The sequence below is a fragment of the Tachyglossus aculeatus genome, chromosome 3, assembly GCF_015852505.1.
Source record: "Tachyglossus aculeatus isolate mTacAcu1 chromosome 3, mTacAcu1.pri, whole genome shotgun sequence".
NCBI lineage: Eukaryota > Metazoa > Chordata > Mammalia > Monotremata > Tachyglossidae > Tachyglossus > Tachyglossus aculeatus.
This window is the reverse complement of record NC_052068.1, coordinates 78,195,145-78,221,070: the sequence shown is the minus strand read 5'-3', so window position 1 is coordinate 78,221,070 and position 25,926 is coordinate 78,195,145. Positions and strand designations below refer to the sequence as shown.

At 43.0% G+C, this 25,926-nt stretch overlaps 1 protein-coding gene across 2 annotated transcripts; it reads left to right on the top strand.

Annotated features, from left to right (window-relative positions):
- The first annotated feature begins 73 nt into the window (after window positions 1-73).
- SEC11C (SEC11 homolog C, signal peptidase complex subunit) lies at window positions 74-19,824 on the top strand. 2 transcript variants are annotated; one of them, XM_038743852.1, is made up of 6 exons: window positions 74-168; window positions 10,259-10,368; window positions 13,139-13,288; window positions 15,323-15,442; window positions 19,141-19,198; window positions 19,638-19,824. In XM_038743852.1, exons 1-6 carry the CDS (start codon window positions 127-129, stop codon window positions 19,689-19,691), a joined length of 534 nt encoding a protein of 177 aa, XP_038599780.1. In that variant the 5' UTR covers window positions 74-126; the 3' UTR covers window positions 19,692-19,824. The 2 variants fall into 2 exon arrangements, with proteins under 2 accessions (XP_038599780.1, XP_038599779.1); XM_038743851.1 differs by having other exon boundaries at window positions 112-177.
- The last annotated feature ends 6,102 nt before the right edge of the window (window positions 19,825-25,926 follow it).

Genomic DNA, 25,926 nt, shown 5'->3' with positions numbered 1-25,926 from the left:
TTCCGTCAGGGCGGCGGGGGAGGGCCGCGGGACTACAACTCCCAGCGGCCCGAGGAGGGGCCTGTGTGCGCACGCGCCCTCGTCTCCCCAACGTGGGGAGCAAGGCCTCAGGCCTCAGGCCTCACCATGGACGTCTTCGGGGACCTGCGGAGGATGAACAAGCGGCAGGTAACGGGGGTGATTATGATTATTATTACTATTATTATTATTACGCATTCATTCAATCGTATTGAATCAATCGATCGTATTGATTGAGCGCTTACTTCCCCTTCTAGACTGTGAGCCCACTGTTGGGTAGGGACCGTTTCTATATGTTGCCAACTTGGACTTCCCAAGCGCTTAGTCCAGTGCTCTGCACACAGTAAGCGCTCAATCAATACGATTGATTGATTGATTGATACTGCGTGCAGAGCACTGTACCAAGCGCTTTGGCAACATATAGAGACGGTCCCTACCCAACAGCGGGCCCAATCAATCATCAATCAGTCGTATTTATTGAGCGCTTACTGTGTGCAGAGCACTGGACTAAGCGCTTGGGAAGTCCAAGTTGGCAACATATAGAGACGGTCCCTACCCAACAGTGGAATCAATCAATTAGTCGTACTTATTGAGCGCTTACTGTGTGCAGAGCACTGTACTAAGCGCTTGGGAAGTCCAAGTTGGCAACGTATAGAGACGGTCCCGACCCAACAGCGGGCTCAATCAGTCAATCAATCAATCGTATTTATTGAGCGCTTACTGTGGGCAGAGCACTGTACTAAGTGCTTGGGAAGCCCAAGTTGGCAACATATAGAGACGGACCCTACCCAACAGCGGGCTCAATCAATCGTATTTATTGAGCGCTTACTGTGCAGAGCACTGTAGTAGGCGCTTGGGAAGTACACGTTGGCAACATATAGAGACGGTCCCTACCCAACAGCGGGCTCAATCAATCAATCATTCAGTAGTATTTATTGAGCGCTTACTGTGTGCAGAGCACTGTACTAAACGCTTGGGAAGTACACGGCAGCATATAGAGACGGTCCCTACCCAACAGCGGGCTCAATCAATCATTCAATCGTATTTATTGAGCGCTTACTGTGTGCAGAGCACTGTACTAAGCGCTTGGGAAGTCCAAGTTGGCAACATATAGAGACGGTCCCTACCCAACAGCGGGCTCAATCAATCAATCATTCAATCGTATTTATTGAGCGCTTACTGTGTGCAGAGCACTGTACTAAGCGCTTGGGAAGTACACGTTGGCAACATATAGAGACGGTCCCGACCCAAAAGCGGGCTCAATCAATCAATCGATCAATCGTATTTATTGAGCGCTTACTGTGTGCACAGCACTGTAGCAAGGGCTTGGGAATTCCAAATTGGCAACATATGGAGATGGTCCCTACCCAACAGTGGGCTCACACTCTAGAATGGGGAGACAGACAACCAAACCAAACATATTAACAAAATAAAATAAATAGAATAGATATGTACAAGTAAAATAAATAAATAAATAAATAGAGTAATAAATATGTACAAACATATATACAGTTGCTGTGGGAAAGGGAAGGAGGTAAGACGGGGGGGATGGAAAGGGGGACGAGGGGGCTCAGTCTGGGAAGGGCTCACAGTCTAGAAGGGGCTCGTGAGAAGCAGCGTGCCTCAGTGGAAAGAACACGGGCTTTGGAGTCAGAGATCGTGAGTTTCAATCCCGACTCTGCCGCTTGCCAGCTGTGTGACTTTGGACAAGTCACTTAACTTCTCTGTGCCTCATTGACCTCATCTGGAAAATAAGGATCAAAACTGGGAGCCCCCTGTGGGACAACCTGATCACCTTGTAACCTCCCCAGCACTTTGAACAGTGCTTTGCACATAGCTTAATAAACGCCATTATTATTGTTATTATTATTTATTGAATGCTTACTGTATGCAGAGTGCTGGACTAAGCGCTTGGGAAGTACAAGTTGGCAACGTGTAGAGACGGTCCCTAATAATAATAATTGTGAGCCCACTGTTGGGTAGGGACCGTCTCCTGTGGGACAACTTGATCACCTTGTAACCTCCCCAGCGCTTAGAACAGTGCTTTGCACATAGTAAGCGCTTAATAAATGCCATTATTATTATTATTTATTGAGTGCTTACTGTGTGCAGAGCGCTGGACTAAGCGCTTGGAAAGGACAAGTCGGCAATGTGTAGAGACAGTCCCTAATAATAATAATTGTGAGCCCACTGTTGGGTAGGGACCATCTCTATATGTTGCCAACTTGTCCTTCCCAAGCGCTTAGTACAGTGCTCTGCACACAGTAAATGCTCAATAAATACGACTGAATGAATGAATAATGATGGTATTTATTAAGTGCTTACTATGTGCAAAGCACCGTTCTAAGCGCTGGGGAGGTTACAAGGTGCTTGGATTGTCCCAGGGGGGCTCACAGTTTTAACCCCCATTTTACAGATGAGGTAACTGAGGCACAGACAAGTTGTTATATATGTATATATGTTTGTACATATTTATTACTCTATTTATTTTATTTGTACATGTTTATTCTATTTATTTTATTTTGTTAATATGTTTTGTTCTCTGTCGTCCCCTTCTAGACTGTGAGCCCGCTGTTGGGTAGGGACCGTCTCTGTATGTTGCCAACTTGGACTTCCCAAGTGCATAGTACAGTGCTCTGCACACAGTAAGCGCTCAATAAATGTGATTGATTGAATGAATGAATGAAAGTGACTTGGCCAAAGTCACACAGCTGACAGTTGGCAGAGGCGGGATTTGAACCCATGACCTCTGACTCCAAAGCCTGGGCTCTTTCCACTGAGCCATGCTACAGCGGGCTCACAGTCTAGAAGGGGGAGACAGACAACAAAACAAAACATGGAGACAGGTGACAAAACACGTAGAAAGGTGTCAAAATAGAACAAATAGAATTATAGCTATATGCCCATCATTAACAAATAGAATAGTAAATATGTACAAGTAAAATAGAGTAGTAAATCTGTACAAATATATATATACAAGTGCTGTGGGGAGGGGAAGGTTTGAATCCCAGCTCTGCCACTTGTCAGCTGTGTGACCTTGGGCAAGTCACTTCACTTCTGTGGGCCTCAGTTCCCTCATCTGTAAAATGGGGATGAAGACTGTGAGCCCCACATGGGACAACCTGATCACCTTGTAATCCTCCCCAGCGCTTAGAACAGTGCTTTGCACATAGCGCTTAACAAATGCCATTATCATTAATATTATTATATTATAATACATTATAATATATTATAAGTAATATATAAATTATGTAAATATACATGCTACATGATATAATTATATTATTATAATTAATAATAATAATGGTATTTGTCGTGCACCTACTGCATGCCAAGCCCCGTTCCAAGCGCTGGGTCATCAGGTTGCCCCACGTGGGGCTCCCAGGCTTCATCGCCATTTTACAGATGAGGGAACTGAGGCCCAGTGAAGTGACTGGCCCAAAGTCCCACAGCTGGAAGCAACGTGGCTCAGTGGAAAGAGCCCAGGTTTTGGAGTTAGAGGTCATGGGTTCAAGTCCCGGCTCCACTAATTGTCAACTGTGTGACTTTGGGCAAGTCACTTAACTGCTCTGGGCCTCAGTTACCTCATATGTAAAATGGGAATTAAGACTGTGAGCCCCCCATGGGACAACCTGATCACCTTGTAACCTCCTCAGCGCTTAGAACAGTGCTTTGCACACAGTAAGCGCTTAACAAATACCATTATTATTATAAGTGGTGGAGGTGGGATTTGAACTCATGACCTCCGACTCCTCACTGGCCTTGTTCTTGCCCGTCCCGCCGTTGACCCCTGGTCTACGTCATCCCCCTGGCCTGGAATGCCCTCCCTCCACAAATCCGCCAAACTAGCCCTCTTCCTCCCTTCAAAGCCCTACTGAGAGCTCACCTCCTCCAGGAGGCCTTCCCAAACTGAACCCCCCTTTTCCTCTCCTCCTCCCCTCCCCATCGCCCCCACTCCCTCCCTCTGCCCTACCCCTTTCCCCTCCCCACAGCACTTGTGTATATGTGTACATATTTATTACTCTATTTTATTAATTATGTGTATATAGCTGTAATTCTGCTTGCACATAGTAAGCGCTTAATAAATGCTATCATTATTATTACTTATCTATTTTGATGGTATTGATGCCTGTCTACTTGTTTTGTTATCTGTCTCCCCCCTCTAGACTGTGAGCCCATTGTTGGGTAGGGATTGTCTCTATTGCTGAATTGTACTTTCCAAGCACTTAGTACAGTGCTCGGCACACAGTAAGCGCTCAATAAATACGATTGAATGAACGAATGAATTAATAAGCCATGCTGCTTCTCTATGATGGGGTGATTCATTCATTGTCTTATTTATTGAGTGCTTACTGATGGGGTCATGGGGGGTCTCCGGGGCATCGAAGCTTTGGGAGCACAGGCTCTGGGCAGGCAGTCTGTTTTGTTGTAGCATGCGCTCCCAAGCGCTTAGCACAGTGCTCTGCACGCAGTAATGGCTCAATAAATACGATGGACTAAGGGGAGAGGCCGCAGGAGAGGCCGCACCGGCCGGATTCCTAAGATCAATGTGATGCCGTCGGTTTGTCCTCCGTTGGAGCCCCGAGGGGTTCAATCCAAGCAATCAGCGGCATTTATTTATTGGCATTTACTGAGCACAGAGCACTGTACTGAGCGCCTGGAAGGAGTCCACTCCAACAGAGGTGGTAGACACGACCCTTACCCCTAACGAGCTTGCAGTCTGGAGGGGGAGAAAGACATTAAAATAAAGGACAGATAAGGAAAATATGAGTAAAAACTCTTTGGTCGATTTGAGGATGTGTACATAAGTAATGCGGCGCTGGGGTGAAGGTGAATGTCAATTATGTAAGGGGGTAATAATAATAATAGTAATAGTGGTATTTGTTAAGTACTTACTCTGTGTCAAGCACTGTATTAAGCGCTGGGGTGGACAGTCCCCGTCCCACGTGAGGCTCACAGTCTCAATCCCCATACTACAGATACGGTAACTGAGGCACAGAGAAGTTCATTCAGTTGTGTTTATTGAGCACTTACTGTGCGTGGAACACTATACTAAGCACTTGGAAAGTACAGTTTGACAGCAAATAGAGACAGTCCCTACCCAACAACGAGCTCACAGTCTAGAAAGTGACTTGTCCAAAGTCACGTAGCAGACATGTGGCAGAGCCGGGATTGGAACCCATGACCCTGTGACTCGCAGGCATCTGCGCTATCCACTATTTTTATCCTGCCTGCTTCCTCAGCATTATCCCTACTTTTATCCTGCCTGCTTCCTTAGCGTTATCCTTGACTCAAATCTCTCCTTCAGCCCGCACATCCGATCAGTCACCAAATCAAGTCGGTTCTACCATGACATTATTTCCAGAATCTGACGCTTCTTCTCCATCCAAATGATTATCATGATGATCCAAACACTTATGTCCTGTGCTGGATACTGCGTTAGCATCTAGACTGTGAGCTTGTTGTGAACAGGAATTGTCTCTTTATTGTTACGTTGTACTCTCCCAAGCTCTTAGTTCAGTGCTTTGCGCAGAGTAAGCGCTCAATAAATATAATTGAATTAGCCTCCTCACTGACTTCTCTTCCTCCAGCCTCTCCCCTCTCCAGGCTGTTGTTCAGTCTGCTGCCCAAATCGTTTTTCTAAAGTCATTCTGTGCCTGTTTTCCCACTCCTCAAATACTTCCAGTGGTTGACCATCTACATCAAGCAGAAATTCCTCGCCGTTGGCTTTAAGGCGCCCAGTCAACTCTCTCTCCTCCACCTAACTTTGTTCCCCTCTCACCATTCATTCAATCGTATTTATTTAGCGCTTACTGTGCAGAGCACCGTCCTGAGTGCTTGGAGAGTACAATTCGGCAGCAGAGACAATCCCTACCCAGTGGGCTTATAGTCTACAGCTCAGCCCTTCCACTTTGGTCCTGTGTAGAACCAACCAACTCACTGCCTGCTCTCACTTGCCAACCTCTTGATTACACCCTCCCTTCTGCCGGGGACTCGGCCCCCTTTCCCCTCTTCATATGTGACAAATCACCAATTTCCCCAACTTCAAACCCTACCAAAATCGTTTCTTCCTGGAAACTCCCCTGATCTCTCCTCTCCCCATCAATACAATAGTCAGCACAAAGTAAGCCCTCACATCTTTGCCCCCTTGCTGCCTGCTTCTAAGATGGCCCAAGTGTAATGTCTTCTGATCTTCCTGCCCACCCCTGTCTTGAACAGTTCAGCAGGTTCCCTCCCTGCATTGAAGCAATTGGTTTGGCTTGCCAGAAACCCTTGCACACATGAGTTTCTAATAACCAACAGCCATCCTGCATTAATACAGATTTTTGTCTCGTAGTGATCATAATTACTCTCACAATTCTAGCTGCTGTACTATGATCCGCCATCATGATCATCTAAGACAACAATAAGAAAGCACTTTTAAAGTGTACACAAGCGACTGTTGCACACTGTCTTTGCAAATTTAACAATCATGGTGTCTACCTGTTACAAGGTTGCAGTGTAATACCAGTGTGAACCAACAGCAGACTGGACAAATTTAGATAAAAACATAGACATTGGTCATTTTTCAAACTTCATACATTAATTATCGTGGCTTATACTGTACCTCGTTCTTGCCTGTCCTGCTGTTGACCCCCTGCCCACGTCCTCCCCCTGGCCTGGAATGCCCTCCCTTCACACATCTGCCAAGCTAGGGCTCTTCCTCCCTTCAAAGCCCTACTGAGAGCTCACCTCCTCCAAGAGGCCTTCCCAGACTGAGCCCCCTTTTTCCTCTCCTCCTTCCCATCCCCCCGCCCTACCTCCTTCTCTTCCCCACAGCACCTGTATATGCGTTTGTACAGATTTATTGCTCTATTTATTTTACTTGTACATTTGTTAATGATGTGCATTTAGCTTTAATTCTATTTATTCTGACGACTTGACACCTGTCCACATGTTTTGTTTTGTTGTCTGTCTCCCCCTTCTAGACTGTGAACCCTTTGTTGGGTAGGGACTGTCTATATGTCGCCAACTTGTACTTCCCAAGTGCTTAGTACAGTGCTGTGCACACAGTAAGCACTCAATATGATTGAATGAATGAATTTAAATCATCTCAGATCTCTATTTTTCCCCTTCAACACTACTTCCCCTTTCATCCATCTGGTATTATCACAGGCCTACTTAATTTTGCTACCTTGTATGCAAATAAGTCTGTTGGTTTTACTGTGTTAATTTCTTTTTCACTCCTGCTCATTTCCTCAGAGCAATAATGTGTCAGAGGTTCCCCAAAATAAATGTTCTTCCCCTGAGAAGACTTTGTCATTAGCAGTGTATCGCCAACAGAATACACATACACACGCACAAACACACAGATCAGATAAATATTAATGGAAGAAATAATTGTGAGCTTCATTCATTAATATTTGAGTGCTTACTGTGTGCAGAGAACTAACTGCACGATCAAAATAAAAGGCATTGTTCCTGTCCTCGAGGAATTACAAATCTAATGATGGAAACAGGCAATCAGTCATATTGCATGCTTTCTGTGTACAGAGCACTGTTGTAAGTGTTTGGGAGAGTACAGTATAACGGAGTTGGTTATTTATTGCCCACAACAAGCTTACAGTTTGGAGGGGGATGGAGATATTAATATAAAAAATATATTACAGATATGTACATAAGTGTTGTTGGGCTGTGTATGGTGAATAGGATGCAAATCCAAATGCAAAAGTGTCAGAAGGGAGAGGGAGAAGAGGAAATGAGGGCTTAATTGGGGAAGGCCTCTTGGAGTAGATTTTTTTTATAAGATTTTGAAGGTGGGGAGAGTGATCATCTGTCAGATATGAAAAGGGAGGGCAAAACTGCATTCGAACCTTGTGAACAGGGGAAAAAATATAAGTACTATTGACATTAGCGAAGGTATGAGGGAAAATGAAAAAAATGAATAGCATACGTAACTTCTTATTGAGCCTTCTGCAGGTCATTATGGCAGTCTAGAACTCTCCTAACACCACTGTACTAAATACTTGGGGGAGTACAATGTAAAGAGTTGATAGACCCGATCCTTGCCCACAGTGTATGCATAAGAGCTGTGCATATGACTATATGGAATGATATGGCTTCACCCTCCTGGTCACAGAAGCCCAGATACTTGGCGTTAATTTTGGCTCCTCTCAGGCTCGATCCTGCTGGGCTTCCTTTCACAAGCTTTCAATCTCAGACAACACATCAGTCTTCATGCCGGTCTCCCTTCCTCCATCCTCTCCCCTCAAGTCTTTCCTGTATTCTACTGCCCTGTTTATCATTCCACTCTTCAAAAATCTCCATTGACTACTTATTTCCCTCTGACCGTTAGCTTCAAGGATTTTCCTCAGATCTCTCTTTAATGTCCACAACTCCCCAACTCATACTCTGTTTTTCATGAGTTAACCTTCTTGCTGCACCTCATTTTGACTTCCCTGCCTCTGACCCACAGCTCACTTCCTGCTTACTCCCTCCATTTCAAATCTGCCAGTGTACAGTCCGCCCCTCCCTAGAGTCCTTCTGAAATCTCCTCCACCATGAGGGATACTCCACTATCTGAGGTGAGGTTGCCCAGCCTGGAAAACTACTGGTTAGACTTGTTTCAGAGTCAGAAGGACCTGCTCTCTAATCCAACCTCTGCCACTTGTCTGCTCTGTGACCTTAGGCAAGTCACTTAACTTCTGTTCTCATCTGTAAAACGGGGATAAAGACAGAGTTGAGTAAGAAGGTGCAACGTCAAGGGGAACATGTAGTAGGAGATGAGAAGAGACAGTAAGAGGTAGACTGCTAGGGGAGCCAGTGGGTGGGGAGGGGCTTCATGGCTCTGTCAAAAACCCCAGGGAGGCCGAATTAGCACTCCTCTCGTGGCAGAACTCCTGAGCCCAAGCCACCTCTTCTCCACAACAGTGAGGCCTGCTCCTTCTGGAAATATTGTCAAAGAAGCCAATTCTTAAACTTCCAGATACCAGGATTCTGGAAAGTTTTAAAAGGGAGTGTAGAGTCTAGAAAATGTCAAAATAGTACGTGGCGTGGGCACGCAAGCGTCTTAGAGAATCTTCTTTAGTAAAGGAACTTCTTCTTTAGTAAATACCTCATTATTATTATTCATAATTATTAATAATGACATTTATTAAGCGCTTACTATGTCCAAAGCACTGTTCTAAGCGCTGGGGAGGTTACAAGGTGATCGGGTTATCCTATGGGGGACTCACAGTCTTAATCCCCATTTTACAGATGAGGTAACTTAGAGAGAAGTTAAGTGACTTGCCCTAAGTCACACAGCTGACAATTGGTGGAGCCAGGATTTGAACCCATGACCTCTGACTCCAAAGCCCGTGCTCTTTCCACTGAGCCACGCTTGGCCAAATATCCACTTGCCTTCATATCTGTAAATCATTTTAGTGTCTCAACTAGATTATAAACTCCTCGAGAGTAGAGATCAAATCTCTTGACTCTGTTGTGCTCTCCCAATCCATTGGTATTGAGCACCCTCTTCCTTCAGAGCATTGCACTCTGCTCTTGGGAGAGTCTGAGAGAATTGGTATTCATGATCTTTGCCCTCAAGGAACATACTAGCTTGCTTAGTACATTTTGTTCTCAGTGCTTAATAAGTATTATTGGTTGACAGGCAGGTACACATTTGTGAAATCCTAAAACATTACATTGGACCCGAAGTTTTCCGTTTGGAGTCGCAAGGAATTTTAATGTTAAATATGTATACCGGCTTCCTCTTTTCCTCTTCAACGCAATTGACACAAGCTAAAAGAGGAGAACAAACTTGGTTATTTACTCTTTGGTAAATTTAAGATTTATGATCAAATTTAGATATTCAAGATATTTGCAATGCATAATAGGAACACAGCATGGAATAGTGCGTATACTAGGTAAAACACCACTAAAACTAGAGAAGAATGCATGAGTTAACCAGAAGATGGGAAGATGTTCCACATTCTTCTTTAGGCTTAGTAATAATAATAATAATTATGGTATTAAGCTCTTACTATGTACCAGGCACTGTACTAAATGCAGTGATGGATACAGGCAAATCAGATTGGACAGCCTCTGTCCCACATTGGGCTCACAGTCTCAATCCCCATTTTACAGATGAGGTCGCTGAGGCACGGAGAAGTGAAGTGATTTGCCCAAGGTCACACAGCAGACATGTATTTTACATTGTTTTTTCTATTCTGCTATCTGAATTCATTTTGATTTAACTCTTTTTTTTCTTTTCCCCCAGCTATATTACCAAGTTTTAAACTTTGCCATGATCGTGTCTTCTGCGCTCATGATATGGAAAGGTTTGATAGTCCTCACTGGAAGTGAAAGCCCAATTGTTGTGGTACTGAGGTAAGTCTCAATCACTTCTTTGTTTCATTGTCGGAATACCGTGAATGTCCCCCTTATAGCAGCAGTGTTGGCATGAATGGAAAGGGCTAGTTATGCTTCCTTTCTTCTGGAGGTTGGTAAAATTCGGCAGTTTTGCTCATCACAAAGAAAAGTGGTTATTAATTTATAATGCAAATTGGATAAGAGTGTAGTTTCAGCTTCAAAAATTATAGAACAATGAGACTTTGGAAGGAATGGTTCTTATTGTTTCTAGCTTTCAATGCAAAAATGGTATTGTTCTCTCAATAGACCTAATCACATGTTGATGCTAAACTACAAATAAATGTGAGAAATGTGTGTCTAAAGAGGATTTCTAAGAGAACAATTTGAAAGGCAGTTCTTCAGTGGGCTTGAAATGGAAACTACTTGCACCATTAAATAGTGTAATAAGCTTTTATTCTCGTGGTGGAAAAAGTGGCTTTGAAATATAGAACTTTTATTTGCTTAACTTTTTTGAAAACTTTTTTTTAATATGCTTTCTCCTAAAGTCTATATTCCCACTTTGCCCGATCCCTAAGTTTTCTTGCAAAAGACTTCTACCACAGTATGTTGAGGTGAAGGTAATTTTAGGAAAGGAGTGTGTACATAGGTATATTGTATAAGAATTTTAACTGAAGGCTGCATTAATAATTATAGGTATTGTGGTATTTGGGGGTTTTATAGTGGCATTTGTTAAGCTCTTACTATGGGCCAAGCACTGTACAAAGCACTTTGTAGATACAGCTAATGAGGTTGAGCACAGTCCATGTCCCACATGGGGCTCACAGTCTTAATCCCTATTTGACAGGTGAGGTAACTGAGATACAGAGGAGTGAAGTGACTTGCCCGAGGTCACACAGCAGACAAGTGGCGGAGCTGGGATTAGAACCCAGGTCCTGTTGACTCCCAGGCTGTACCCTATCCATTAGGCCGCACTGCTTCTTTGTTAAAGCCTATGTATCAAGCACTGTTCTGAACACTGGGGTAGATACAGGGTAACCAGGTCCCACTTGGGGCTCACAATCTAAGTAGGAGAGAGAACAACTACTGCATCCCCATTTAACAGTTGAGAAAACTGAGGCACAGAGAAGTTGTGACCTGCCCGAGGCTCCACAGCAGGCAAGTTGCAGTGTCAGGATTAGAACCCAAGTTCTGACTCACATTATTAACAGTAATACTGAGAACTGTGGTATTTAAGTGCTTACTATGTGCCAAACACTGTTCTAAGCCCTGAGGTAGATAGTATCGAACTAACACAATCACGTAGGAGTAAAGGGGAGCTGAGTAAAAAGAAATGCAATCACATAGGATCACCATGGTCTCAGCACCACCGTTTGCCTCTGTCTGCACTGTTCCTGGGCTGACTATATGCCCTCTTCTCTCAGGACTGTGCAGATTTTTGCCAACCGTCAGCCAATTTTAGGGAAAAAATCTACAAATGTTCTGGAATTGGGGCTGGTGGGGAACCCACATACCGTACCTCAACTAATCAATCAATCAGATGTATCTATTGAGTGCTTATTATGTGTAGGGCACTGTACTAAGTGCTTGGGAGAGTACAACACACAAATTCTCTACCCACAATGAACTTACAATCTAGAGATGAAGACAGGCATTAATGTAAATGAGTATATTACAGATATGTGCATCCAACTTGTACTTCCCAAGCGCTTAGTACACTGCTCTGCACACAGTAAGCGCTCAATAAATATGATTGAATGAATGAGTGAATGAATTAATTCGTACTGTGAGTCTGCGGGGAGGGAGGTGGATGGTACATTAAGGGAGCAAGTCAGGGCAACACAGAGAGGAGTGGGAAAAGAGGAAATGAGGGCTTAGTGAAGGCATCTTGAGGGAGATGTGCCTTCAGTAAGGCTTTGAAGATGGTGAAAGCAGTTGCCTGTCAGATATGAAAAGGGAGGACATTCCTTCAATAGTCTTTCTACCCTGCCTCCCCTCAGTAAACGCTCACATTTCCAGCAGTTCCATGTTCAGGCCTGAATGTATTTTCTCTTGGCCCATATAGCTTTTTATATTAAAGGCACACCTCCTCTAAGAAGCCTTCCCTAACTAGGCCCTCCTCTCCTCTTTTCCCACTCCCTTTTATGTCACCCTGACTTGCTCCCTTAGTTCATCCTCCCTTCCATCCCCGCAGCACATATGTATGGATCTGTAATTTATTTATTTATGTATATTAATGTCTGTCTCCCCCACTAGGTTGTGAGCTTGTTGTGGGCAGGGAATGTGTCTGTTGTTGTATTGTACTCTCCCAAGATCTTATTACAGTGCTTTGCACACAGTAAGTGCTCAATAAATGCCATTGAATGAATGAATAAATGTAGTGTTCTGGGTTGAGCATCACATATATGCTACTGAGCCTTTTGGGGCCAAAAGACTGCTTCCACAGCCCCCAACTACTACAAAGAGACCCTCAGACCAGCTTGAAGCCCATGGGTGTCAGATGACTCCTGTAGTGGCTTAGATCCATTACAGGCTTACTGCTCTCATTTTTACATTCTGAGGAAAAAGCCACTTATACCACTGATGGGCAGGGAACGTTTCTGCTAATTATGTTGTATTGTACTCTCCCAAGCGCTCAGTAAATGCCATTGATTGATGGGCTTTATAGACTGGATTGTGTAATGAACTTAGTGTTAACTTAATGTTTAACTTTTGTGCCTTATTCTGCTACGGGCAGGACAGCACCTTCAGACCACAATGTCACTTGGCTTATTTTTCTGCTTCTTTTCAGCGGGAGTATGGAACCAGCATTTCACAGAGGAGATCTTCTGTTTTTAACAAATTTCCGGGAAGACCCCATCAGAGCTGGTGAAATAGTTGTTTTCAAAGTTGAAGGCAGAGATATTCCAATCGTTCATAGAGTCATCAAAGTTCACGAAAAGTAATGAAACTTTACTTGTCAATTTTGTTTTGCCATTTCTTGTCAGGTAATAGTCATTATCATTGTTACACTAGAACCTAAAATAATCTCCCCTTTGTAAGGTAAATCTCATTTTGCTTGTATTTGGTAAATTGTGTACTTCAGATTACAATTATTAATCCCCTTGAACAGAAGACTCACTCTTTCTAAAGTACAAAGCAGATAGCAAACTCTGCTTCCCTTTTATATTTCTTTCAAATGTGTGATGGGGAAGCCAAGTCATTTAGTCCAAATGGGGAAGGCAGTGACCCCAAAATGAGCAGCACACATCCCTTTTCAAAATCCCTGCGCTGGTCACTTACCTGCCACTGACTGATAAAGCAGCATGAATGACCCGTAGTTACCTGTAAGAACTATGGAATTAACTTTGTTCCTAGGGTATGGTGTATGGGGTAAAATTATGGAACATGACTGGGTATAATTACAAAAATAATAATGGTACTTTTTAAGAGCTTACTATGTACCAAGGACTGTTCTAAGGTTGGCCGCCATTCCTGTGCCACATGGGGCTCCCACTTTGAATCCCCATTTTTCAGATGAGGTAACTGAGGCCCAGTGAAGTTAATGGACTTGCCCCAGGTCACACAGCAGACAAGTGGTGGAGCTGGGATCAGAACCCAGGTCCCTCTGATTCCCAGAGCCGTGTTCTATCCACTAAGCCACGCTTATATGTTGTCTGTTTTCTACACTTTCTCTGTTATTCCCCGAGTGGTAATGCAGTTAACATACTAATCTAAGTACCCATATGTCTCTTTGGTGCAGAATGTTCCAGTTCAGCAGCCTGTGGTCTGTAGTTAATGTACAAATACTGTTGACTGAGCAGTAGTAAGGAGATATGTTTAAATGCCGGAGGCTGAGATTGGTGTGTGTTCCAATTTTTTCTAGCTAAAGGTAGATGAAAACTTCCACACGTGATGCAATGGTAAAGAATAATTTCCACCAATTTGTATAAGTATTCAAAAACTACCACTTCTCCCCTTCCTCATCTTGATTTCTTTAGCAAATCATCCCTAAAGTCAACTTGATGCTATTTGACGCAGATTCAGGTCCTTGGGGAGGTTTTCATATTTTATCTAATCATGTTATTCCCTTTTTTTCATTTGTTTTATTAAAAAGAACCCTCTTCACAGTCATATTCTGTTTCCCCAGCATCTTATAGACTGTCCAAATGTCTGTTCAGGCTGCATATGATTAGTCCCATTTGGAGTTCTGCTCTCCTAACAATCCTGGGTTTATATCAGTGTGCTCCATAATAAAGGATGTGATCCAGGAACATATTTTATCCTGATATATAAAAAGTAAACTTGACGAAGCTGAGAACCCACTTAGGTTTGAGTGGCTCAGTCTGTATGTCAGTCTGGTCTCTCAGTCCAACTTCCAAAATGGAATCCGTTCCCCTAGAACACAAGGATTACATTTTTGGAAACTTCACATGCTACACAACTGTACCAAGATTCTCTTCTTCCAACCTCAGAGTCTATCCAGATAGATGCAGCACCGTGGTTTAGTGGCTCTGTCCCTGGTCTGCTGGGTGACTGTTGGCAAGTCACTTAGCTTCTCTGTGCCTCAGTTTCCTCATCTGTCAAATGGGGATTCAGTACATATTCTTCTTCCCTCTTAGATTGTGAGCCCTTTGTGAGAGAGGGACTGTGTCCAACTTGATTATTTTGTATCTACCCTAGGCTTACTGCAGTGCTTAACAGAAATACCTTCATTATTATTATAGGTGCACAGCCTTGTTATTATTGCTTTTGTTTTTGCCTCTGCTTGACTCTCCCTCCTGTAGTCGAGACTGGAGGAGTACTGAAAACTCTCCAGGTGTGACCCTGAGAGAGGGATATGAAATACTACTACATAGTATTTCACTTACATGGTAGTGTATGTGTACATTAAGATATATATGCTAATATAAAGTTGAAATACTACATACTAGTTAAATGTAATGGTTTTGAACTAAAATGGTTTGAGTTAATTTGCTGTGATTTTTCCTTCTAGGGACAATGGAAACATCAAATTCTTAACTAAAGGAGATAATAATGAAGTCGATGATAGAGGCTTGTACAAGGAAGGTCAGAACTGGCTAGAAAAGAAGGATGTTGTTGGAAGAGCAAGGGGGTAAGAAACTCGTTTTTAAAATTGGTTGTCATTAAGTAGAATCTAAATTGAGGCCCATTTACACTGATAAAACGTATACTCTTTCTAGAGATATGGAAAATGAGAACCAAACACAAATGTATACTGTCTTCATCTTAACTGTTTAAATCCTACAATTTGAAGAAAAAATTAGCCTTTGTGTTTGGGGAAGGAGGTCTTTTCATCCAGTAACTTAAAATGTGAGGTCAGGAGGGAAAAAAACTCCACAAATTTCCAACTGTTTTCAGTTTGGTAGGGGGATCAAAGTGATTGGCATGTATTGGAAATACACAATAGGAAGAAACCTCAAGGGTCTTATAGTCCACCTCCTTGCTTCAGGGCAAGAGCATTACCCATTAAGATGAAGAACTGTTTTCTGAAAAAGATCAATTCCACTCTATGTTTAGCAGATCTGTCCATTTTAGTAAGACAAAGCTATTAGTCAAAGTAAGAACTTTAGATTTTCTGTGGACTTTATACATATGGCATAGAAATGAATTTTATAATTAAATTGATTTTAATGTGATTATAATTTTATAATTTAATAAGTTACTAATATCATACCCGCCCTTATTCTAAATTGGCCCTTCTCAAACTTAATTAATCACTGGCTCCACGTATTGACTTTCACTGGAGCCGTGGATAACTGAAGTCAATAATCCTCTTCATCTAAACTCCGCTGCTTTGCCTGAAAACCCCAACTGGAATGGCAAGCGTGTTTACAAAACATTCTATCTATCTATAGAGAGAATGTGAGAGCTATCTCTTTCTCTCTTATTTATATATGTGTGAGTGTGTGTGGGTGTATGTTTGTATGTCTTAGACTTTATCCACTTGGTTATGGCTAGCAGCTTAGTGATTCATATGAAAAGGGTTTTTAGCTTGCATTCCTTTCTTGCTCCCTGACTAAAGAATTTAGCAGTTGAACAGACCCTTTTGGCCCATTTATTTTGGGGACACTGATGCTGTATTAGGTAGAGGAAAAACTTTGGTGTATACAGGAAGTCTTTAAACTTATGACATAATTAGTTCCTGAGAAACTGCCTTAGATCAGTGTCAGTTTTCCCATACTCAATCAATCAATGGTATTTGAGCCCTTACTGTGTGCAGAGTACTGGACTAAGCATTTTACAGTACAACAGAGTTGGTAGACTCTTTCCCTGCCCTTAACTAAGCTTACAGGCTAGAGAAAATCATGTTATGACCCAAGGTACCCAATTAATACTACTAATAATAATGTTGGTATTTGTTAAGTGCTTACTATGGGCCGGGCACTGCTCTAAGCACTGGGGAAGATATAGGGTAATCAGGTTGTCCCATGTGGGGCTCACAGTCTTAATCCCCATTTTACAGATGAGGTAACTGAGGCATCAAGAAGATAAGTGACTTGCCCAAAGTCACACAGCTGACAAGTGGAGTAGTTGGGATTAGAACCCAAGACCTCTGACTCCTAAACCTGGGCTTTTTCCACTAAGCAAGGCTGCTTCTCAGCCACACAATTATAGATGTGATTATAAGCACAGTACCCCGTTTATTGTGAAGAGCAATCATAGAAAGTTTTTAAATGCAATACAAAATATAGCATTTATCGTGCACTTACTTTACACAGAACACTACTACCCTGCATATTACCTCTCTACATATGTGCCATAGCATATGGGCAAATCTTAAGTGTTTTTTCCTCCCACCCAGTCAGCTCCATCCATGAAGCTATTTAAGTTAGATTTCCAGAAGGGACTTCTACTTCAAGAGGTTGGATCTCTCTTCGTATAAGTGTCTGTGGACACTTGTCTTTGGTCTCCCTTTCTCGTAAATTTCTGAGAAGCAGCTGTATGAGTTGGGGACATAGCCTTCAAACAGGTGTGGGCCCATTTGGCCAGTTGGAGTGCCTTCACCAGCACTTGTATTGTCAAGACTTTATAAGGAGTCTCTCGGGCAATGGGGGCATCTTCTTCCTCTGCCACTTTTATTGTTGCAGTTCAGTGAGGTCCTCCTTAGTCAGCTCTTTAGAATATAATGCTGTGTTTAAGTTGAGCACTTGTCCCATTTCAGCAACATTTTAGGCTATGTCTTCGGCAGTGTCTGCAAAGTCTTAGAAGTCAGTTTGAAAACCAGGACACAATTTTATCCAAACACCATTCAGATTGGCTTGTTTCTGGCATAGGTGCCAACCTTTTTTTATTCTGAGCATGAGGGGAATGGGATGGGCGTCAAAGAGCTAATAGCCCAGAAAGTCATCATTCTGTGTATGTTTGACCCCTACAGGAAACTTTCAGGTCATTTCAGAGATGAATAAGTCTTTAAATCTGGCAAAGAACTTTGAGGGGAGAGGGGGTGGGGGGCATGGGTGTTCCCATTCGCTTCCTTGGCCCTTTTGGAGTGGGCATCATGATTTAAGTACACTCATGCCTCCCTCATCTTCTTAACTGCCTGGTGAATGTTGTGGCCCTTTTGGAATTCTTTCCAAGTTGGTTCCCTTCCTTCTCAGTTGCCAGGATGGTCTGGGCATATGACACCAGGCCTGGACAGATGTAACTACCTTTGTCCATTGGCTGCAGAAATATCACTTTAATGCTGGCATAGTAAGATGTTCAGGAGCAGTGGCGAGGGTTAACAGTGCTTCAGGCTCAGGAATGGCTGAAACATCATTTTGTCAGGAATTACTGCAGTAAACCAGTGTTCAAAAATGATGCTTTTGATCCGTGCCTTGGGGTTGGATTTCCATACCACTGGGCTTAATATCTTCGAATATCAATCCTGACTTGCTCCCTTTGCTCTTTTCCCCTCCCAGCCCCACAGCACTTAAGTATATATCTGTCATTTTATTTATTTGTATTGATGTCTGTCTCCCCGCCTCTAATAATAATGATGGTATTTATTAAGCGCTTATTATGTGCCAAGCACTGTTCTACGCACTTGGGTAGATATAAGGTAATCAGATTGTCCCACAGGGGGCTCACAGTCTTCATCCCCATTAAGTTGGACAGGGACTGTCCAATCCAGTTATCTTGTATCTACCCAGGTATTTAGTACAGTGCCTGGCTTATAGTAAATGCTTAACAAATACCACTTATCATTATTATTATTATTAAAGTCCCTGCAGCATTGGGGTCAAACAAACAAGTGAGCTGATGCGTGGGGGGTTTGCTTGGCAGCCCCCCGGTCATCAGCTGACAATAAGGGAGGAAGAAAGGAACTCCAGGATCCCTCCTGTAATCTCCAAGTCTCCCCACATCCTGGGTCCTGAGGCCCCAGAGAGTGGGCTGCCAGAAGCCCTTTTATGCCAAGGGAGGGGCAGGAGTGCTGTAGTATTTGCCTTAAGCCCATGTCTGTGGGATCTGATGTCGTAAAAAAACCTAGCACTGGGTGTCAATTCCAAGATGGCACAAGTGGTATTTGTCATAATTTGAACAGTCATAAATCAAGGACCTCCTGTGTTCAGGTAGCCAGGAGAAAATTAAAATGAGATTCTTCCCTTCTTTAAAGCGCCTTACAAATCCCTTTGGATCACTTTAGATCTTTTGGGTTTTTTTTAATACTATCCAGAGGCGACTAGTCTTTATACACAGGTTTAACAGTGTCTCAAAAGGAAAGCGAATCTTAGTCTGAGTCTAGAGTGGCTGGCTTCATACTGTACATCATTTTCACAAGGTATGTCGTATTTGTTTTCCCCCATTTAGATTCTTACCGTACGTTGGGATGGTGACCATAATAATGAACGATTATCCAAAATTTAAGGTAAGGGCTCATGATTCTCTGCACATTTAAGGGTCGGGGAGCGCTCAAAGTCTGAAAGAAAACATTTTGTCTCAATTTGTGTTTGGCTAGAAAAAAACAATTTGGTTGCATAAAGAAAAGGAAAATGCTTAACTGCTCATCTTTAAAGGGAAATTTAAAGAAAATTGTTTCATTATTAAACTTCGCCTAGAAGATGGACACAGACTTCTTTTATAGCAAGAGCATCGGGTAGGTAGCCCAACATCACATTCAAGACACTCTAGTTGCAGCACAGCTGACTTTGGGAGTGAGAGAGGGGAGACATCTGCACCCTTACTAGCTCTGTCCTAGAATAGGAGGTCTCCAATTAAGTTTAGCATCTGTATGCTTTTTTAAATTATTATTATTTCCAGGCTTTGCAAAAGAAGCACTGTAATTTCTGTGTGTTTCTTCTTTATAGTATGCTCTTCTGGCTGTAATGGGTGCATACGTGTTACTGAAACGTGAATCCTAAGATGAGAAGCCTGGTTCCAGATCAAAATGAATGCTACTGAAAAATTTAATATATTGGAAACGTTCCACTTTCTAAAGAAATGATAATGTGCAAATGGTTTGCTTTGTCCAAATAAATGGGTAAAGAGAAAACATTTTGGTTTCTTTTGTGATTATCTGGCATGAATCTGTCCCATTGATAAGCCCCACACAAAGAACAGTGTCAGGCTGTACATCACTGGGAACAAGGACCTTGCATCAAGTATATCTGTGTTTTGATTGAATTTGATAAGGCAGCATGCCCCCAAAATGGGGACCCGTAACTGTAGTGGTAGAGATTAAGTTAATTGCATAGGGGGTAGATGGCTTGAAGATTACACTGTGACACTAATGCAAATTTTTATAGTATTGCTATATCCACCACCTTTGGAATATTTTACACCCTTGTCCCTCATTGTTGTACTGTATTATAACCTTAGTAACACTAGTAATTATGGTATTTAAGCACTTACTACATGCCAGGCATTGTACTAAGTGCTGGTGTGGATACAAGCAAATTGGATTGAACACAGTCCCCGTCCCATGTGGGCTCACACTAAGAGGTCGTAGATTGTAAGCCTTCCAAGGGATAGGGGCTGTGTCTAACTCCACCTTTGTATTCTCTCCCAGCCTTCAGTACAGTTCTCTGCACACAATAAATGTTTAAATATCCATTCCTTCATTCAATCGTCTTGAGTGCTTATTGTGTGCAGAACACAGTACTAAACGCTTGGGAAGTACAAATTGGCAACATATAGAGACAGTCCCTACCCAACAACAGGCTCACAGTCTAGAAATACTAAAGAAATACAAATACTATTACCACTTCCAATTCTACAGGTCTGCAACTTCACAGTATTTATCGTAGGTGGTAGTTAGCTTCTAACTGTATGGAGCTAGGGCAAGATCCCTCAATCACATTTATTTAATGCTTACTGTGTGCAGAGTACCATACTAAGCACTTGAGAGTGTACAGTATAATAGAATAAGACACATTCCCTGCCCACAAGGATTTTACAGTCTAGATAATAATAACTGTGCTACTACTTGTGCTATGTGCCAAACACAGGGATAGATTTAAAGATACTCAGGTTGGTCACACAGTTTAAGGGAGAACAGTTTTGAGTCACTATTTTGCAGATAAGGAAACAGAGGCCCAGAAGTTGACTAAGATGTTAGAGAAAACTCTGGGACCCAATTATGGAAAAAAAAAAAAAACAGCGGTAATCCTGCATTAGGACTCATATCCCTGGGCAGTAATTTGCTTACCTTTCGGCAGAGGAGCTCGTGACAGCACATCATTCACAGATTTAGCTTTTGATTAGTGTTCACAAAGATAAACCAAAATTCCCGATTTGCTTGTATCCACCCGATCGCTTAGTACAGTGCCCGGCACATAGTAAGAGCTTTAACAAATACTATCATTATTATTAATAATAATCATTATTGCTCTCCCAAGTTCAGTGCACACCGTAAGCACTCAATAAATACAATTGACTGACTGACTGGCTCGGGCCTGGGGGTCCCGGCCAGGTTGGGGGCAGGGGCGGCCAGGACTTGCGGGCCCTGCCTCCATACAGACCTGTGTTGGAAGACTAGGCAGTGTGGACCACCGGGGGTGGGGGGCGATCCCTGCCCCGCTCCTTGCCTGGTAACTTGGTGCTGTGGTCCAGCTCCGTGGACAGGGTGGTTCTGGAAGCGGAGTTGGGAGCGGGCGGCAGCAGCGGTATACACTGTAGGCCGTAAAAGAAGCAGAAAGCCTTGCGTGCGGGAGAAAGCGGGGACAGGAGAGACCAGTTAGCAGCGGCCGAGAAACCAACAAAAAAGGTGCGCAAACGCCCAAACAGCCAGGCCAAGCCGGCAAAGCAAGAGCCTTCGCTACTGAGCCCACTTTTTCCTCTCCTCCTTCCCCTCCCCACAGCAGCTGGATATATGTTTGTACAGATTTATTACTCTATTTTACTTGGACATATTTACTATTCTATTTATTTTGTTAATGATGTGCATCTAGCTTTATTTCTATTTAGTCCGATGACTTGACACCTGTCCACATGTTTTGTTTTATTGTCTGTCTCCCCCTTCTAGACTGTGAGCCCATTGTTGGGTAGGGACCGTCTATGTTGCCGACTTGTACTTCCCAAGTGCTTAGTACAGTGCTCTGCACACAGTAAGCGCTCAGTAAATACGACAATGAATGAACCTGGGAGATAAGCATTTTAAATATAAAAATGGTAGTTACACTTTGTCCAAACATACATCTTGCAAAGTTATCATCACCGTCATTAGCATTTAGAAGTGCCAACTGTTTGCAGAACCCCGTACTAAGGTGGTTGAGAACATGCAATAGGAATTTCAGTCCCCATCTCCAAAAAGTTTACAATCCATTGCTAGTACCGGACTATAGCGAGTATCCCCTGCATGCAAGGCACTAGGCTATTGGAAAAGTATAGGTGTGTCCCATGTTCCAAATCACAATATGGAAAATCCAATCAATCAATGGCATTTATCGAGTACTTGCTATACTAAGCGTTGGAAGAGTACAATATAACAGAGTTGGTAGATAGGTTCCCTGTCCATATTCTGAATGGGGAGACAGACACTAATATAAATAAATTAAATCAGAGATCTGTACATTAAGTGCGATGGGGCTGAGGAAGGGGTGCAAATCGTAGTGAAAGAGGAGAAAATGAGAGTTTAGATGGGGAAGGCCTCTTAGATGAGGTGTGCTCTTAGTAAGGGTTTTAATAAATCCAGAGATATATCATGAATTAATTGCCCAGAAGCAGAGCTGTAAACCCAGCCCAACATTGTGTCCAGGCAGCACAAGGAGGTCAGTGCCTAGACTGTAAGCTTGTCATGGTTAGTGAACATGTTTACTGACTCTCTTATATTGTACTCTCCCAAGCACTTAGTATGGTGCTCTGCACTTAGTGAGCGCTCATTTAAATACCTCTGGTTGATTGCTTTCAGCCCCGTTCGTCTCCTCACCCTCTCGAGTAATTTTTCAGTCATCTGCATCCCACATCCTCTAATATGGGACAGGATTTTTAAACCCACCTTAGGTTACGTGGACTGCCACTGCCGAAATCCACAGAGAGCCTCCCCACGCCTGCTTAAAGCTGTGAGAGCTCAGCCGCTGCTGCCGAGAACAATGATGACTGGGAAGCTCATAATGCATGCTAAGCGCTGGGGTAGAGGCAAGATAATCAAGTTAGATACAGTCTCACCCAAATTTTTTAAATGGCATTTATTAAACACTTACTCTGCCAAACACTGGTCCAAGCGCTGGGTAGATACAAGTTAATCAGGCTGGATACAGTCCCTGTCCCACACAGGGCTTGCAGTCCAAGTGAGAGGGAGAACAGAGATTGAATCCTTGTTTTGCAGTTGAGGAAACCGAGGCACAGATGTTATTAATAATAGTATTTGTTAAGCGCTTACTATGTGGCAGGCATATAGCACATATATGCTTAGTATATGCTAAGTTATGCCAGGCACTGTACTAAGCACGGGGATAGATACAAGCAAATCGGGGTGGAAACAGTCCCTGTCGCCCATGAGGCTCACAGTCTTTATCCCCATTTTACAGATGAGGTAATCGAGGCCCAGAGAAGTTAAATTACTTGCCCAAGGTCATGGCAGAACTGGGGTTGGAACCCAGGTCCTCCAAGTCCCAGATCCTTGCTCTTTTCTATTTGGCCACACTGCTTCCCTAAACCACAGGAGTGTTCACCATGGCTGCTTAAGGCCACTGCGACTGGTGCGAATGTGGTTTTTCCCAGTTCTGTGCCAGATACACAATGTGGCTTGTCTCACCATGATGACTGGCAGCTCTGCCCCTTTCAGTTGTCATGTGTAGCCCCACTTCCCCTTCCTGGGCCCAGGAATGGAGACCTGGACAGGAGCGAGGGACAGCTGGGCCGTGGAAGTGGCCACCCTTCTCTCCCTCTTCCTTCCCCTCCCACTTCATCCTGGCAGGTGGGCGGGGTGATGGATTAAACAGGGCTGGAAAAGGAACAGATGGGCAAAGCACAAAAATAGTAAAATACTGGAGTTGGAGGAAGAGAGAGCTGAATTTGGGGTTCAGGGTACAACGATGCCCGTAAGAATAAGAGGGGAAAAAACAAGGGGGAGGTGGGGAAGGGGTTACAATGTAATTTTTACTCACCTTTCGGCGCAGCTGTGTCAGGGTTGGATCTGAAAGGAATAAATACATGGCATTGAGTGTGGAAAAATGTTCCCCACAATACAGCCATGTTTTCAAGGAACATATTCATTCATTCAGTTGTATTTATTGAGCGCTTACTGTGTGCACAGCACTGTACTAAGCGCTTGGGAAGTACAAGTTGGCAACATATAGAGACGGTCCCTACCCAACAGTGGGCTCACAGTCTAGAAGGGGGAGACAGAGAACAAAACAAAACATATTAACAAAATAAAATTAATAGAATAAATATGTACAAATAAAATAGAGTAATAAATACATACAAACATATGTACGTATATACATATATATATGCTCCTCTGCCACTCACCTCCTCACTGTGCCTCATTCTCGCCTGTCCCGCTGTCGACCCCTGGCCCACGTCCTTCCCCTGGCCTGGAACGTATCGCGGGGTAAGCCTGCAAAACACAAAGAAGGGACATATTCCCTGCCCACACCAAGCTTACATTCTACTGGGGGAGATAAGCATAGAAATATTTACAAATGGAGTAAAGAATAAACATCTGTGCTGAAGATGAGTTTAAATCCGTAAGTGCTGGAGGTGGCCCTTCAGTAGAGACTTCCTGCATTCTGTTAAGCACATTATGGAAGCACAATAAAAATCAACAATGTCTGGAAGATGAATTCCTCAGAATGTTGCCTCCCATAAGCTCCTCTCATGCCAGAACTGGGGAAGACATTTGAATCAGTATGACAAGCTTCCATGAGGCATACTGGGAAAGAGACACAGTGATGGAAAGTAATTGTGGTACAAATTACAGCTACAAGCAACATAAAATGGTTATTAAAAAGTAAGTAACCTCTCTGAAAACAATTTCAAATATGTTCTTGCTGACTTGTTGACAACTGACGTATTCATTCAGACTTGAATTTAAAAGCTTATGAGGGAGGAGACAATCCATTGAGGGCTGGATCAGCTGACAGTGTAGTAAGAATAGCAGAAAACAAAAGCAAAGCGTTAATTCTGCATCAGCCTCTCCTGTCCAACAGTTAGTGAGAGGAGTCAAATCCTTGAATGTGTAAAGAAGCAGCTAGCTTTGCTCTCAGGAGCTGTTTCTCTATTTAGGCCAATTAGTCAGACAATTCTGAGTGGCTCCTGGTTCCATTCCTCCTCCCAAGACCCTTGACAGTGTTTACAGTCTCCCAAATAAACTCTGTGGTACAACCACAGGCTGGTTTAGGAGAAGTACTATGCCCTAATGAGAAGAGCCAAGGCCTAAGGAGTCAAAGGACCTGGGTTCTAATCCCAGCTCAGCCACTTACCTTGGGCATGTCATTTAACTTCTCAGTGCATCAATTTCATCATCTGTAAAATGAGGATTCAATACCTGTTCTCCTTCCTAATAATAGTAATTGCAGTATTTGTTAAGTGCTTACTATGTGTCAGGCACCGTGATACAAGCAAATAGGGTTGGACACAGTCTCTGTCCCATGTGGGGCTCACGGTCTCTATCCCCATTTTACAGATGAGGGAATTTAGGAATAGAGAAGTGAAGTGACTTGTCTGAGGTCACACAGAGACAAGTGGTGGAGTAGGGATTAGAACCTCTATCCATTATACCATGCTGCTTCTAAGACTGTAAGCCCCATGTGGGACAGGGACTGTAACTGACCTGATTTACCTGTGTTTACCCCAGCGCTAGGTATAGTGCTTGGCACAGAATAAGTGCTAATGAACACCACGCTTATTTATAATAAGATTCTGGACATAATTATATGAGAGTAGTTGGGAAGTGCCATGTGCCCATCTGTCCTTATCTGGTAACTTGTAGCATGAAATGGATCTTAAGCCATATTCATTCCTTCATATAATCAAATTTAAGTGCTTACTGTGCACAGAGCACTGTACTAAACACTTGGAAGAGTACAATGTAACAAAAAAACAGGCACCTTCCCTGCCCACAGTCAGCTTATAGCCTAGAAGGGGAGACATACATTAATATAAATAAATCACAGATATGTACATAAATGTTGTAGGGGAAAGTGAAGATGG